The sequence below is a fragment of the Podarcis vaucheri genome (genome assembly GCF_965113315.1).
Source record: "Podarcis vaucheri genome assembly, chromosome: 10".
NCBI classification, from domain to species: Eukaryota; Metazoa; Chordata; class Lepidosauria; order Squamata; family Lacertidae; genus Podarcis; species Podarcis vaucheri.
The window spans coordinates 24989174-25006459 of NC_138748.1; the positions used below are offsets into that span (position 1 = coordinate 24989174).

The 17286-nt window shown below is 43.4% G+C and overlaps 1 protein-coding gene across 3 annotated transcripts in view; it reads left to right on the forward strand.

Moving 5' to 3' along the window:
- Positions 1 to 17286, forward strand: part of TMEM117 (transmembrane protein 117) — a 214840-nt gene that overhangs the window by 75119 nt on the left and 122435 nt on the right. For all 3 annotated transcript variants that reach the window (XM_082239739.1, XM_082239741.1, XM_082239740.1), the window contains exon 4: positions 10692 to 10791. In XM_082239739.1, the coding sequence (XP_082095865.1) occupies positions 10692 to 10791 (100 nt within the window). The remainder of the gene's footprint in view (positions 1 to 10691; positions 10792 to 17286) is intronic.

A 17286-nucleotide genomic window follows, 5' to 3' on the forward strand; every position in this document is an offset into this window, starting at 1 on the left:
GGAAAGAGAGCCTTCAGGTTTGTTTCTCAAAAATCCATTCTCATTATCCCAAAGCTGTGCGATTCATAGCAAAATAGTCACACGGTTCCAGGCAGGCCAGTATAAAATATATGTTAAATTGGAGCACGTGTGTCATAACTCTCAAGTAAGTTCCACTTGGTTCAATGGGTTTGCTCCCAGGTAAGTGACCTGAGAGCTATACCTCAGTGTTGTTTCATCTCTTCCAAAAGGGGATACTGTCTTCTTTCTGGCTTCCTGAAACCTCACTGATGGGCTTCACAAATACTGATCAAAACCCTGGACCATGTTCCTCTCGTCTACATCAGGATCCACCCCACCCCACTTTCAATCTGAAATGGCAAGTGAATTCTGATTTGCTGAATGAGCCAGTCACCCTCCCTGCTTCAGGGCCATGGCAATTGTTGAGCTTTTGATTTCATGAAAGAAAACCGGCTCCTGAGCAGCTTGCTAGCATTTTAACACCCATTGCTCTGTACTGCTGCGGGGGGGGGGGGGAATCTTTGAGATAAAATTCTAATCTGGAATTGGAGAGAATTGATCTGGTGAAAGATGCATGATTTGCTCTGCCAAGGTGCTTCTGATATTTGCTTTCTAGAAGTTTGGGATTCTCTCTCTCTCTCTCTCTCTCTGTGTGTGTGTGTGTGTTAGAGAGAGAGAGAGAGAGAGAGTGTGTATTAATGGCAAAGCCACTACCAAAATCCAGTCCAAACAAAAGGTGAGTAAATCCTAAATCTGTTTTATATGAAACCTTGAGGAACAGCCAACTTATAATAGTAAAGATATCATCATCATCATCATCATCATCATCATCATCATCATCATTATTTACTATTTATATCCCACCCATCTGACTGGGTTGTCCCAGCCACTCTAGGTAGCTTCCAGCATATATAAAACCATAGCAAAATATTTAGCATTTAAAATCTTCCCTATGCAAGGCTGCCTTCAGACGGCTTGAGGCTCGGTAACTCCATACCCTCCAACAGTTCTCTGATGAAAATAGGGGTGTCCTAAGAAAAAGCAGGACATTCTGGAATCAAATCAGAGACCAGGACAGCTTCTGTAAATCCAGGACTGTCCCTAGAAAATAGCGACACTTGGAGGGACTCACCTATGTTAGTAAAGAAACAGCGAACTGAATGCGCTATAAACATGCAGCACCACATGGCAGGAAATTTTAAAATGCAGTTGTCCATAGAATTTGTTGTTGTTGTTGTTGTTGTTGTTGTTAAAACTGTAATAAATAAATCATTTCTGACTTATTTATAACGGGTTTCCCCCCCGTGTTTAGATCCACGCTGGGTGTCTACTACCAGCTATTTTACACAGACAGGAAATGTTTAAGGGGAGATCACATATTCCTCTTTCAGCCATTTGAGCGGTAAGCACACAGTGATGAAAACAGCATTCGAGACCAGGACGCTATGGTGTGATGTTGTGTGACCTGACCTGAGGTTGGTTTTTAACCTTTGTAAAACAGCACCATTCTTATTCAACTCACTGCAAGGCCCATGAGAAGAACACCAGCAGCTGCTCAGCATGTCTGATGTGGATTTCAGGAATCAAACACGCCAAAGGATCACACCTTTATACCCACCATCAAATTCTCGTCTCCCACTGATACCAGCCATTGCACAAACCAAACAACAATCACAGGGCTTTGGCTGTGTGTCTATGTGTTTAAAGCCTCCGGATATTTAACAGAATGGAAAGAAGGCAAATGTAATTATATTAATTAGGGTTAAGCTATGCAATTAGATTAATTAGACATGGGGGTTAGCCACTTTACTGAGTAACAGCCAATTAGATGCACACACTGAGTTAAGCAACTCTTTTTGCCTGGCAAAAACCCGAAAGCAAAACTGTGGGTTAAAGAGACCGACGAGATTTACAAAGCACCACTGTAGGGAACACTTCCACACCATGACATAACTGTATGCCCTGATGCAATGGGATCTCTGCCTTATTCTATATAATAACAGTGAACATATTATCTCGGTCCTGATACTCATGTATGCCACATGCAGCATCCCACAGGGAGATAGCAGCAGGATCTGCATAGTCCTAGGGTTCAAAAAGCCGACCTTCCAAGTGTCCCTATTTTCCAGGGACAGTTCCAGATTTACAGAAACTGTCCTGTTTTCTGATTTGATCCCCAAATGTCCTGCTTTTCCCTGGATGCTCCTATTTTCATTGGAGAAATGTTGGAGGGCATGGAGTTACTGAGCCTCGAGCCATCTGAAGGCAGCCTTGTATAGGGAAGATTTTAAATGCTAAATATTTTACTGTGGTTTTATAGATGTTGGAAGCTACCTAGAGTGGCTGGGACAACCCAGTCAGATGGGTGGGATATAAATAGTAAATAATAATAATAATAATAATGATACAGTGGATGCTCGGGCTGTGAACGTGATTCGTGTGGGAGGCACGTTTGCAACCTGCAGTGCCACGTTATGACTCAGTGCTTCTGCGCATGAACAAAGCGCAATTTAGCGTTTCTGCATATGCGCGAGCGCCAAAACCCGGAAGTCACCTGTTCTGGTACTTCCGGGTTTGGCACAGTGCGCAACCCAGAAACATGCAACCTGAAGCATCTGTAACCCGAGGTATGACTGTAATAATAATAATAATAATAATAATAATAATAATAATAATAATAGAATAGGACATCCCTATTTTCATCTGAGAAATGTTGGAGGGCATGGATACCCAGTATAAGCTACTAAAAAGATACAACAACAGGTTTGGCTTCTGCGTGGAGGTGGGATAACCTACATAGCTGAGGCAGCCATCCCAGCTTGAATAATGCCTCCAGCCAGTGTTAATGTAGAACGTTAGAGAAGGATTTTAGCTCAGTGGTCCCATGCAGAAAGTCCCAAGTAAAGTGGCTGAGAATGCCCCCCCCCCCGAAACACCAGGCAGCTGCTGCCACTCAGCAGGGACAATGATGAGTGAGATAGACCAATGATTTAAGAGGAAAAGCCTGTCAGGTCAGGCCAATGGCCCATCTAGTCCGCCTCCTGTTTGCACGGTGGCAAACCAGGTGCCTGCAGGAAACGCACAAGCAGAATTCACGCACAAGAGCCCTCTCGCCTCCTGAAGCTTCTTATGTTCCTAATGTTTATTGGGAATTATATTGACATATTTATGGAGGGGGAGGAAATGAGGGGTGAAAACCAATGCAGTTTCATGGGCTGAAGACATTTCTTTAAAATAGCACTTGAAGCACTTGTATTTAATGCCCAGTAGCAAAGGCTTCATTGCCATATATGCATATATATATGCCATATATGCATACACACACACACACACACACACGGCTCCTTGTTGCTCTGGGGTCATTTCTCACCCATAGTGCTCCTTTTCAGTGATGTTATGTCATGATGTAGAATCCTTTTAGGGGCACTGGTTTGGATAAAACATGGCTGCCCTCTTGCTGCTCCAAAGTAATAATAATAATAATAATTTATTATTTATACCCCGCCCATCTGGCTGGGTTTCCCCAGCCACTCTGGGCAGCTTCCAATAGAATATTAAAATACAATAGTCTATTCATAGCTGTCAACCGTCCCTTATTTGGCGGGAAACTCCCTTATCCCAGCGCCGTTTCCCGCTGCTGTCTCGGATTGATGATATCCCGGGTTTCAAAGGAAGCAGCTCCTCTCCCTCCCTCCCTCCCTGCTGGCCAGGGAGGAGGGAGGCTCCAACTGTGTTGCTTGGCTGCGTTGCTCACCCAATAAGGAGTCTAAGAACAACTGGGGGTGGAGCTTGCATGCCTTGTGCCGATCAAACTGGCCGCGTTGCCTGGGAACTCGCCTTTGCTCAACGCTTCCCAGCGGAGAGGTGACGGTGGTTTTCCTTGCTGCATTCCCCTTTGCCGGGTTGCTGCACTGTGGGAACCACCACTTGAGGCTTCGTTTGGCTGCTGGCTGGGCTTTCTGCCTTTGGCTCGGAGGGGCTCAGAAGTTGAACATACCTGTGCTCGGAATCGGATGGATACGTCATCTACGGCCCACTCACCCTTGCCGGGGAAAAGGTCTGTCTGGAACAGGGGCACATGGTGGGGGAAAAGGAAAGGAGCTGGTTGAATACAATGGTGGGCGGCGATCTCATGGGGGGGGGCTTGTTGACTAAAATCCCTTATTTTGGCTCTGATCCCTTATTTTCAAATCTGTAAGTTGACAGCTATGAGTCTATTAAACATTAAAAGCTTCCCAAACAGGGCTGCCTTCAGATGTCTTCTGAAGATGTCTTCTGGTAGTTGATTTTCTCTTTGATATCTGGTGGGAGGGCATTCCACAGGGCGGGTGCCACTACCGAGAAGGCCCTCTGCCTGGTTCCATGTAACTTGGCTTCTCGCAGTGAGGGAACCGCCAGAAGGCCCTTGGCGCTGGACCTCAGTGTCCAGGTAGAACGATGGGGGTGGAGATGCTCCTTCAGGTATACGGGACTGAGGCCGTATACCTGCAGAGTGTCCCCCAACCCCCCAGAGCTGATTTTGAGAGGAAGTGGGGCTGGAGTGGAAAGGAGAGGAAACAAAAGTTTCTATGCCTTTGCACCAGCAGAGTCCTGAGTCGAACTATAATGAATGTGAGTGTGTGAATTGTCCCATAAGTGGAAAGGAATGATTTCCATTTTTTTTTGCAATGCCGCAGGTTTACCTTTATTTAATAAGTGTCAATGAACTCAGTAGGACTTATTTCTGCATAGTAAAGGTAAAGGTAATGATACCCCTGCCCGTACGGGCCAGTCTTGACAGACTCTAGGGTTGTGCACTCATCTCACTCTAGAGGCCGGGAGCCAGCGCTGTCCGCAGACACTTCCGGGTCACGTGGCCAGCGTGACGAAGCTGCTCCAGCGAACTGGCACCAGAGCAGCACATGGAAACGCCGTTTACCTTCCCGCTATAAAGTGGTACCTATTTATCTACTTGCACTTAAGGGTGCTTTCGAACTGCTAGGTGGGCAGGAGCTGGGACCGAACGACGGGAGCTCACCCCGCCACGGGGATTCGAACCGCCGACCATGCAATCGGCAAGTCCTAGGCGCTGAGGTTTTACCCACAGTGCCACCCGCGTCCCGCTTTCTGCATAGTACCAACTGTTAGTTAACTTTCTGGGGTTAGCATCATTTTGCAGCTATCCCTTAGTGCTGTACAGTCCTAGTGACTTTGCATATGGGCTGATGGTTAGGAATGCTCTTGTACCTTCCTTCTTCATTATTCACAGTCTTGCACAATGGCGTTTTCTTGTAAAGTGTGAAATTACAATGCACTCAATTAGGTAACCTGACAAAATGGCAGTCCTGAAGCATTTCAATAATGCATCTTGAGATACTAAGCAGAGTTAGCATTCCCTTTGTCTAGCCCACCCTGCAGTTTTCCCCTCAGTTGCAGTTAATACAGGAAAGAAATTGACAGGGCATTTTTCCAAATGCTGAAATGACCTAATGTTGGCTATTTGACTGTGTTAAAAAGAGGTGCTTTTGTGCACGAATCATAGCATTTACGGAGTGATCAGCCTCCCATATCCTGGATCTTTTGGTTATAAAGAGACTTTGCTTCTCCCAAAACACCTTGTTTAGCAGCTCCTTGTTTAAAGAGTAGGCTTAAGCAAAAAAAAAAATTAAACTTTTTGTACAGCATGTTAAAGTTAAAGATCTAAGCAAAAACTAAACAACAGTTTGCTTCCACTGCCTCAGGAGACTGGGATTTAGAATATCCTTTGGTGCTCTTTGAAATTCCTGCGTCTGAACTGGTTCACAGGATTGTTTTTGGGTTGTTTTGTGTACTTAGATGGAGAAATGTATCTGGCTAATTAACACCTTGGGGACTTAATGTGGACAGCAAACACAATTCTAAGCCTATATAACCAAAGGGGGAAAATGCACCCTAGCTGTGATTTCACACATCAAACAAACAAGGAAACTTTGTCTGTTTTGTATTTATTTTAAATACATATAATTTTAAGCCTGTCCTGAAGGCTTTTTAAAAGCTGCTCTTATAGACCTGGCAGCAAGCTAATCCATGGAATTATGAGTTCTGCGCCACTGATGTTTCCTCTTGTAAATCACTTCATCTGTTCTGTAGTTAAGTGTATTCCTTTAATGAAAGCACATTGTATGTGTCATAACTGGATATACCATGTAGGCACAGGAAAGAGAATGGTACAGGATGTGAACTGTCACATATACTGGAATGGAAGCAACATTCAGTAACCCATTCCTTGTGAGGCTTTGCCTTTTTTTTTTTTTTGTTTAATTATAAAGAGCTACAGGAGTTAGACTATAAACTAAATCAAAGTAGACTGAGCTGCTGAAATGATTTAAATTGTTCATGTCTGTGGTTCATTCATTTAATCTTGTGATCTCTCAAATAGAAAATGTCTCTGATTTGATAACTCTGTGGTTCTGGTATGATATCTCTTTATTTTGTTCTCTCCAGTCCACAGTTGTATCCTTTCTCAAATTGTCGTGAATTTGCTGCCATATGCTTATTGCAAGCTAAATGACGATCAGGTTAAAATGATCCGATTGTGGGTCAGAGTGGGTGGCAGACAGCTTGCGGATGGAGGAGAGACTGGTCCATAGCTTCTGTTTAGTAGGAGCTATTTTAGATGTGGCCTCATGCAAAAGCCTTGTTACTATATAAAGGGCTGCGGCAAATGTGTCATTTGTGTGCGTGTGAACTGGTCCCTCCATTTTGGTGGTTTATACACAGTGCTCTGATGGCAGTAGTAGTACTTTCTCGAACCATGCTATCCCGGGAATTAATGAGTCTAACATGGAGAAGCCAAGCAGCACATCAACATGAGCCTATACGGGGGCAGTTTTCTGAGGTGAGCCTGGAGCCTGAAACTAGAAACTGTGAGACAAACTATGGGATGTATCAATACACCATCCGAAATCGGTTTGAAGGCCACATCATGGCAATAGTTTCATAATATTCAACATGGCGATATATCATGAATTGCGATGTGTGTGTGTGTGTGTGCGCGCACTAAGGAAAAAATCATAATGTGGAAAAACTGTGGGGTTGGACATCATTTCTCTCACGATTCCTGCTGCCCCTGTTGCTCTGAACTATAAAGTAATAGTTGTAACAATATGTTAAAGGTAAGTAAAAATGTATCCGTTTTAGACCCCTAAGTAGTAGCAGTTGCCAGGACATTACCTGTTATATCCTTATTACTTGAGAATAATGAAATGGGGGGAGAGATTTCCAAAGCAGCAGCAAAGGAAGGCATGTCTATAAGTAGCCATGCAAAAAGATGAGCTTAAGGACTTTCTCAGATAGGAGGTGTGAACCCCCGTCCACCGCCCAACTCTTCTTCTGATCCAAAAAGTCTAGAGAACATTGAGTTCAGCTGTAGTGTTTTGTCTTAAATGTAGTGTTAGTAAGGGGGTGGGGAACGTTTTCTATCCAACCAAAATACACTGAATTTAGCAGCAAGTAAACCTGTTAATAGCATGTCTTATAACAGAGGTTCCTTATGCTTTGTAAGTGGTGAGGGCATATAAATAGAGTAGCATCTATGCCCATTATATTTCCAGAAAAGAAACAAACCTTACTTGGGGTGCCTTTTTTGTTCAAAAGCAGCTGGTGTGAAAGAACTTGTAGCTAAAAAATGAATGCTATTAAAGTTTAGATAAAAATGTGAAAAAGTTGCATGTTTTCCAAAGCAGTGTTTCAAGTTAATTTGGCAACCTATATATTGCCAAGGCAGCTAAATAACCCCCTGTTTTATATTTTTTATTTTGGAATGGATCAAAATAAAAGCTTTGCAGTCGACTTTTGCCCCTCCCACACACCCAGTGACTTGACTAGGCAAAATATGCTGTTAAATAATGAGTATAGCAGCTAGCATACATGTACTGGGAAGGGGAAGATGACCTAAGGTATGGTTAGGGCAAATTAAAAAGAAAAAAAGAAAACAAATTGTAAATGTGTTAGCATTACGAATAAATTAGTTAGTTAAAATGAGAATCTTTGTAATGTAATCTTGCCCTAAGGCTACAGTATTTCTATGTCTACAGTTGACACTACATTATCCTAAGATAGGAGTAATTTGTCTCAGAGGTAAGAAACTGAATTGGGAGAACAAGCTGGATCCTTATCTATCTTACACAGATATAATTACTGGACTGGTTTAACCATCAATTCCTCTTCATGGAGAACTTCAATGTAGCTCTATCGGGAGAATAGGGATCTCTTAACAACTTTCAGCATCCTCAACAAACTTCACCTTCCAGAATTCTTTGGGTAAGCCACAACTGTCTAAAGTGGTGCCATAGAACTTTCAGTGACTGACTGTGGCCTAAGACACAGTGCTTCATGGGTTTTCCATAAACAGTTTCCACTAACCCAGCTGTGGGGAATGTCTGTCTTGTGGGCTGAAGCCTGCCAGCCTCACTTTTTGACCAGCAAGACATATTTTGCCAATCTGTACTCACAAAGCCCTATGTCTTTCAAACCAGTTGGAAAAAGGAAAATGGGTCACCTAACATCATTGTCCTTGTGGCATCAGATGATTGATAGGTGGGTGGCCCCTGCAGCTTGTCAAATGTGGCCCACGGGGGAATGGGGTTGCTTGTCTTCCAGTCCGATTTTGTTACCCACCTCCTGCATTGCCCATTCATATTCTGACTCTAAAAGAGACTTGCTAAAAGAATGATGGCTGGTCAATTCATAGACTTTGAAGAACTACAAATGCCACTCCAAATTGTGGACTCCTACATCTTCCTTTGTGCAATACAAAATATAATAGGCGATCCAGTCACTTTGATCCCATTTTGGCTTTTAGCTGCAAAATTAGCCTTCAAAATTTGCAAAAGAAATCCTGCAAAATTTGGTTCACAAGTTAAAAGCAGTTTATACAGATTTGGGAAACTCATATGTTCCCAGGGTGACTCTCATTTCATTTGTTAGAAACTGTAGAAACATAGTTGGAAAAGACCTTGAAAAGGACCTCCAGGTATTCTCAGGCTACAGTTTCCATCATTTCTGTTATTGGCCATGCATGCGGGGGGAACAGTACAGTGGTACCTCAGGTTAAGTACTTAATTCGTTCCGGAGGTCCGTTCTTAACCTGAAACTGTTCTTAACCTGAAGCACCACTTTAGCTAATGGGGCCTCCTGCTGCCGCCGCACCGCTGGAACACGATTTCTGTTCTCATCCTGAAGCAAAGTTCTTACCCTGAAGCACTATTTCTGGGTTAGCGGAGTCTGTAACCTGAAGAGTATGTAACCTGAAGCATATGTAACCCAAGGTACCACTGTAGTTGGAAGGGTCATAGGTTTCCCATCCCGATCTAATTCAAACCACTGCTCAATGTAGGAATCTTTCAGGTACAGCTCTCCTTTGGCAAAATACCTCTAACACTGTTGTGCATCTTTTCCCATTAAGAAGCTTCTTACTGTTAGGAAGAACCAAGTGGGTTGGGAAATAAATGTGATTTCTTCTCCTGCTAGGTTTTGGGATGATTCTAATGCAAGAAGAAATCATGCCATTCGTTCACCTAGGTTACCAGAACGATTCGGGACACAGCTCAAACATGACTCCACCCTCAACTGGTTAACACTTTTCACCTCACATGTAGTTTAACATTATATCACATTTTTAACTGAATCTGGTCAGATGCGGATATAACCAACCCTTTGTTAATAGCTTACAAAGCTCTTGAAATCAGGATACCTAAGAAACCTCCTTCTGACCTGTATGATTATGGAGTTCTTCAGATGGGAACCTCTGCATGTTCCACATATTCAGTGGCTCCTTGGAGTAGAGCTTAGTGCTTTTGGTGCCTGCTCTGCCTCTTGAAGGACGCGGGTGGTGCTGTGGGTTAAACCACAGAGCCTAGGACTTGCCAATCAGAAGGTCAGCAGTTCGAATCCCTGCGACGGGGTGAGCTCCCGTTGCTTGGTCCTTCTCCTGCCAACCTAGCAGTTCGAAAGCACGTCAAAGTGCAAGTAGATAAATAGGAACCACTCTGGCGGGAAGGTAAACAGCGTTTTCGTGTGCTGCTCTGGTTCGCCAGAAGTGGCTTACTCATGCTGGCTACATGACCTGGAAGCTGTACGCCGGCTCCCTCGGCCAATAAAGCGAGATGAGCACCGCAACCCCAGAGTCGGCCACGACTGGACCTAATGGTCAGAGGTCCCTTTACCTTTCTTTACCTTTGCCTGCCTCTTGAAATTAGACAAGTGCTAACTGTTCTGTGTTTTTGATGCCAGCTCAAAACTTTTCTGTTACATGGGCAATTCCAGAATATTGATGATGGGTAACGTTGCTACTGACCTTTGTTTAGATTAATTCTATTGTGTTTTATATAGTACAGTATATAGTATATTGTTTATATATATATTTTCATTTTGTGAATACCACTTCTATTTTTTTCTGAATATGAACCTCTGCTTTTCAACATTCAAAGCTGTGTTCCATTGACTTCAATGGGACTTGAAGGTAGGTGTACATGGAACCGCTTGTATGCTAGCATGCAGTAAGAAAGGATATGAAAGCAAATGAGTAAACAAATATCTAGAATGCAAAACAAAGCACTTTTTGATAGACAAATTATTTTCCTTTCTTCTCTGTGCCAGCAAAGCCAAATCATCCATAATTCTGCTGTGCCTGAATGTTTGTAACGTAACGGTATATGTGCTTGCATTTACAGGCCATACATAGTAACAGACTTCATGGGCATCAGGAACGAAAGTTTTATGAAGGTAGCAGCCGTGGGGACCTGGATGGGAGACTTTGTCACAGCTTGGATGGTAAGTGGGGGGAAAGGGAAAGTTGAACCAGAAAAGTGTAATTGGTGATTGAAATCCAGAACAGTCAGAAGGCCTTTAAAAGCACAATTCGAACCAAATAAGCCCCAAGGTCACAGTGGCATGATGAATAACAGCTGGATGTTTTTGTGCATTGGAAATACAAAGACGCTATAGTCAGGATGACTTAGGTGCTGAATTGTTCCCTTGGTGTCAATATGAGTCCTGGCTAGGAATGCAGAAGCCAATTTCATTGTTGTTGTGAAATGGAATAATGGAATAAATATTAACTGTTGTCAGTGACTGGGCATTTTTTATATATATTTGATGGGTGAAAGGGAGGTAATGCAATCTTCCACCTGAAAATAAAAAGTCTCATTTCCTTACTTGCCTCTAGAAAGTGTTGATATTTTTACTTGGCTTAACTTTTGAGTGGCAGGCTAGGTACTGAGACTTGTATCCAATGCAGTGCTAAGGAACTTGTCCGTCAGTGCAAGGGTAATGGGGCTTTCACCACTCTCCTCTTGCTGTTCTGGGTTTGCCCCCAACTCTCCAGAACAGATTTGGGAAGGGCACAGGGCGCGTTTTGGTGGGGGGGGGGTGATGGAGAAAGTCCCACTGTACAAGTAGAAATTCTTGTACTGATTGGACAGCTACTCACTGCTGCATTGGATAGAAACCTAGATTGTTTGGATTCAATAGGTAATTCAGTGCTGCCATTTTAGTTCTGTTTCTTTTATTTATTTCCATAATATTTTTTTAAAGTAATATATCTTTTTGGCCTTTATGTTGTTGTTGTTGTTGTTGTTTAGTCGTTTAGTCGTGTCCGACTCTTCGTGACCCCATGGACCAGAGCACGCCAGGCACTTCTGTCCTCCACTGCCTCCCGCAGTTTGATCAAACTCATGCTAGTAGCTTCAAGAACACCATCCAACCATCTCATTCTCTGTCGTCCCCTTCTCCTTGTGCCCTCCATCTTTCCCAACATCAGGGTCTTTTCCAGGGAGTCCTCTCTTCTCATGAGGTGGCCAAAGTATTGGAGCCTCAGCTTCACGATCTGTCCTTCCAGTGAGCACTCAGGGCTGATTTCCTTCAGAATGGAGAGGTTTGATCTTCTTGCAGTCCATGGGACTCTCAAGAGTCTCCTTCAGCACCATAATTCAAAAGCATCAATTCTTCGGCGATCAGCCTTCTTTATGGTCCAGCTCTCACTTCCATACATCACTACTGGGAAAACCATGGCTTTTACTATACGGACCTTTGTTGGCAAGGTGATGTCTCTGCTTTTTAAGATGTTGTCTAGGCTTGCCATCGCCTTTCTCCCAAGGAGCAGGCGTCTTTTAATTTCGTGACTGCTGTCACCATCTGCACTGATCATGGAGCCCAAGAAAGTAAAATCTCTCACTGCCTCCATTTCTTCCCCATCTATTTGCCAGGAGGTGATGGGCCCAGTGGCCATGATCTTCGTTTTTTTGATGTGGAGCTTCAGACCATATTTTGCGCTCTCCTCTTTCACCCTCATTAAAAGGTTCTTTAATTCCTCTTCACTTTCTGCCATCAAGGTTGTGTCATCTGCATATCTGAGGTTGTTGATATTTCTTCCGGCAATCTTAATTCCGGCTTGGGATTCATCCAGCCCAGCCTTTCGCATGATGAATTCCGCATATAAGTTAAATAAGCAGGGGGACAATATACAGCCTTGCCGTACTCCTTTCCCAATTTGGAACCAATCAGTTGTTCCATATCCAGTTCTAACTGTAGCTTCTTGTCCCACATAGAGATTTCGCAGGAGACAGATGAGGTGATCAGGCACTCCCATTTCTTTAAGAACTTGCCATAGTTTGCTGTGGTCAACACAGTCAAAGGCTTTTGCATAGTCAATGAAGCAGAAGTAGATGTCTTTCTGGAACTCTCTAGCTTTCTCCATAATCCAGCGCATGTTTGCAATTTGGTCTCTGGTTCCTCTGCCTCTTCTAAATCCAGCTTGCACTTCTGGGAGTTCTCGGTCCACATACTGCTTGAGCCTTCCTTGTAGAATTTTAAGCATAACCTTGCTAGCATGTGAAATGAGTGAAATTGTGCGGTAGTTGGAGCATTCTTTGGCACTGCCTTTCTTTGGGATTGGGATGTAGACTGATCTTCTCCAATCCTCTGGCCACTGCTGATATAATATACTTATTTTGCTGTAGAAATGCATCACAATAAAATGATGAATAAAGACCCCAACTCCTATCAGATGCATAGAGCATGGCCAGCTGTCAAGAACAATGGGAGTTGTAGTCCTAAAATATCTGCAGGTTTCCCACCCCTGATCCAAACCTTTAGAAAACGATTGTCTGAACAGGCTGAACATGGACATCAACCACTTAGCTTTCTGGCTATATGACTGCAAAAGATGAGCAAGGAGGAAAAACCAATGCTGGAATGTTTATCTAGCAATCCTTGGGCCTTGTGATAGACATTAATCACATAAATGGACGCGGGTGGTGCTGTGGTCTAAACCATTGAGCCCCTTGGGTTTGCCAATCAGAAGGTGGGCGGTTCGAATCCCTGTGACAGGGTGAGCTCCCGTTGTTCTGTCCCAGTTCCTGCCAACCAAGCAGTTCAAAAGCACACCAGTGCATGTAGATAAATAGGTACCACTGCGGTGGGAAGGTAAATGGCGTTTCCGTGTGCTCTGGTTTCTGTGTTGCCTGAAGCCCTTTAGTCATGCTGGCCACATGACCTGGAAAGCTGTCTGTGGACAAACACCATCTCCCTTGGCCTGAAAGCAAGATGAGCGGCGTAACCCCATAGGGGCCTTTGACTGGACTTAACCATCCAGGGGTCCTTTACCTTTATGGCTACCTAAATTCTGGCCTTTTTTGGGGGGGGGGTAAATGAATTGTCAGGGACTGGCCAGACGCTGATGAGTGTTCACCAGAGGAAGTGGAGCTGGAGTCTGATTTGGGAGAGGGGGGCAGGGGTCTGTGGCGAACTGTACAAGCCAGCAGGCAAGAATCAAAGAGGGGAAAGCTTCAGAGCTGGAGAAAGAGGCAGACCAGGCAAGGGAAGGGCTTGGTGTCACCCTCTTCTGGACCATTGTCTCCCAGAACCAGGAGAGAACTGAAGTGGATAGAGCGGAAGCTTCCACGCAGGTGTAGTCTCCGGCTACAAGCACACAGCCCATTGGGCTAAGGTGCATTAACTGGTGGAGGGGGAGTGGTTCCCAGGTGCTGCAACTGCTCCATAGAATGTGAATTGAACCTTTGAATAGCTGTCCAGGCATTAGTGCATAAGTGCATAAGTCTCCAGAGCTGCAGAAGCCACTTTGTTATCTTTCAGAATAAAGAGTTCTCTCCTGTGTGCATTTCTTTGACCAGGAAGGACCCTTGACAGGAATGATGTAAGAATTAAAAGCAAGCAGTACCAGATTTGTTGTTTTCCATGTCTGCAGGGAAATCATCTAAATTTTCCTCATTTATCTTGTATCTATCTGGAGCAAATCAAAACTGGGGGGAAAAACAGGATCAATGATATATTTGCTTTCAGACACTGTGGTCTACAGCGGAGTGTCCAAAACAAATTACAGTATTTTGATTTGGTGACCATGAAAAACAAGCACACAACAAATCATCGCCTGGGACTGATTTAGAAGAAGAAGAACAGAGTTGCTGCAGGGATGGATGTTGGCATCTCAAGAGTTTCCAGAAAACCATTTATCATTCAGCTGACTATGAGTGTGGTCTTTTCCCATCTTGTCCTCTCTGTGTTAATTTTTTTATTTTATTTTTTTGGAAGAAAGATATTGCATGATTTAGTGGTTAACAGACATTGTTTGATCATGGTTGTCTTTCAAGAAGCTCAGTTTTCAACCAAAGTGCAACAGGCAGTGCACCCACACTGGTGATTAGGAAACAGCTAATAAAAAGTCTGTGACAAACAGCACTACGTAATCATAAGAGCTAATTAACCTAACCCAGAACCTAGTTTTTGTTGGCATCTGTCAAAAGACAATGGTGTGCACCTCCAAGAGTGAAGTCACACTGCTGTGTTAACAAGCGTCCAAGTGACCTCCATGGGGCACAAATCTGGGCAGTGTATATGGATTTCCCAGACTGTCCTCAAGCTGAGTCTCTCCCTTTTTTCTAACCCTTCTAAAAATATTAAGAAAACTTTAAAGAAAATCCCCCCCAAGGCTATATTCTTATGAAATAGTAAATTCTTGGCTGTTTGGCTTCACTTTTACAAATGGTGCATTTCTCATTTCTTATTTACACATTTCTTTTAAAGAATCCATACATTTGTTTCTGGGGAGTATTTACTGGATCTGTACTGATATAGGCTCCTATACCAAGATAATTGAACAGAAGGATGATTTGGGACAATGTACCTGTCCTTTGGGATGCGGGTGGCACTGTGGTCTAAACCACTAAGCCTAGGGCTTGCCAATCAGAAGGTCGGCGGTTCGAATCCCCGCGATGGGGTGAGTTCCCGACTGGACCTAACAGTCAGGGGTCCCTTTGCCTTTAGCTGTCCTTTAGAAGCCCCATGACACTACCCCCTGTTCAAGAGGGCCCCAACCCGCTTGGAGAGGTTTTTCAGAGGGCACATGGGGAAAAGAAGGAGTGGAACACTTTCCTTTCACTTACTTCCATTCACTTAGCATGGAATCCAAACCTTTGTGCTTTTATTTACCTTCAGTAATAGGGCGAATCTCTATGTGGAGAAAGAAGGTGTCTGTAAGTTGCATAGTCAGGTAGCAAAATGGAGTTAAATCTGATTGAAGGATTGTATGTGTTTTTGAATGAAGGTTACCATGAGTACATAGATGTCTTTGAAGAAAGGTGTTCATGAAACTTTGGCTCATTAATCTCCGCAACCTTATCTGTCTGGCCTCTTAGCCCTCCAACCTCCTGTCGCTCCCTAGCAAACCATTTTAGCAGTTTACTGGTGCCAGGCCTCCCTTTCCAGTGGCTTGTCAACAATTTTGTGGGTGGTAACCGCAGTAATGAAGATCTATTGAGGTGGTGCTTTATATTCTGTGATGTCCTCCAATCAAGGTGACGCTACACAGGAGACAATTAAGAACCTTTGTTCCTGCAATAGGTTTTGTTTATTGCAGGGCATTTTGTCAAAGTTTCTGAAGCAAGTTAACTCTTCAGATGTCTGTGGTATAAAATGAAGCAAAGCCATGATAATGGCATTCTTGAATTGCACTTTTTTTTTGACGAACACATGAAATATAAACAGAAATTTCCCAGGCAGATGTTCAAAGCACATCTGTATTTACACGAAAGGGCCAAGGCTCACATGGTGTGTTTAACAGCTTGAATACACGTTGATTTGTGTTTATCCTTTTTGTTTTGTTCATTTATTGCTAGAAAGAAATTGATTGGGCAATCTGTAGTAAGGGAATCAGGTGGCTTTTTGGCATTATTCTAGGGCCATGTCTAAATGAAGTCACTGGTTAGGGATAATGAGAAGACATCTGGAAGACAACAGGCTTCTCAGCCCTGTTTTGATTTGTAAGTTTCTGTTTGTTTGTAATGTGATCTCTGCCTCAAAGACAGATATATCTGGATCAAACCTGGTGTGCGTGTTCAGTGAATCCTCCTGGAAAAGAAATATGGATGGAGAAGGGGTTTGAACATGAAATGAACAATGATGTTCTGAATGTGCACATTGATTTTGATTTCAGTGCCTCCATCTTCAAGTTAGGTACCATATTGTAATAGATTTTGCATTTGATTCTTCATTTGAAAGCAGACCTGAGGCCTGAGTTGATATTTGAACTTGAAATGTATAATTTTTAATGCATTTGCTTACCGTACCCCTTCCCATTATCTTGGTATCCACTGGAGTTTCTGCAGTACAAAGAAACAAACCTGCAAACTCATGGAATGCCAAATAATCACATTAAACCAACTATAACAGATTCTTCGTATGTTTCAAGGTGCAATCACGGGCTGTATATCACTGATACCTAAAATTTTCCGCTTTTCTCTGTCATTTCCTTTTTCTTCTTATAATTGTGTTATACAGCCTGCATCCAAAGGCATCAAGGTAGCATCACATACGGGTTGATCTCCTAACTAGTATATACAAGATGGGTTAAGCTGAAATATGTTGACTGGCTCAAGGTCACCAAGAGAGCTTCATGGCAGAGCAGAAATTTGGACCCGACTTCTTAACTGCGGACCCATTGCATTTTATCTAATTGTGTTCTTCTGTGCTATGTGATCCAGCAGAGGCTTCTGTTAGTAGAAAAAGAATGGCCTGTCCCTCCTGATGCTCCCTTCCTTCTGCTTAATCTGCTTAATGGTTATGGGTCCTTTAGGGACAGAGTGGGAGGTGGTTAGGGGGACTACAGGAAAGTGGGTGGATTTGCAATAATCACCCCTCTCTGTCAATCGCAGAAGCTTCTGCCGGATCAAACAGGCTTCTGTCCATGGAGGGGCACAACTGGATACAAGCCATTGCCCTAACCACTACACCACACTACGTCTTTAGAACAAC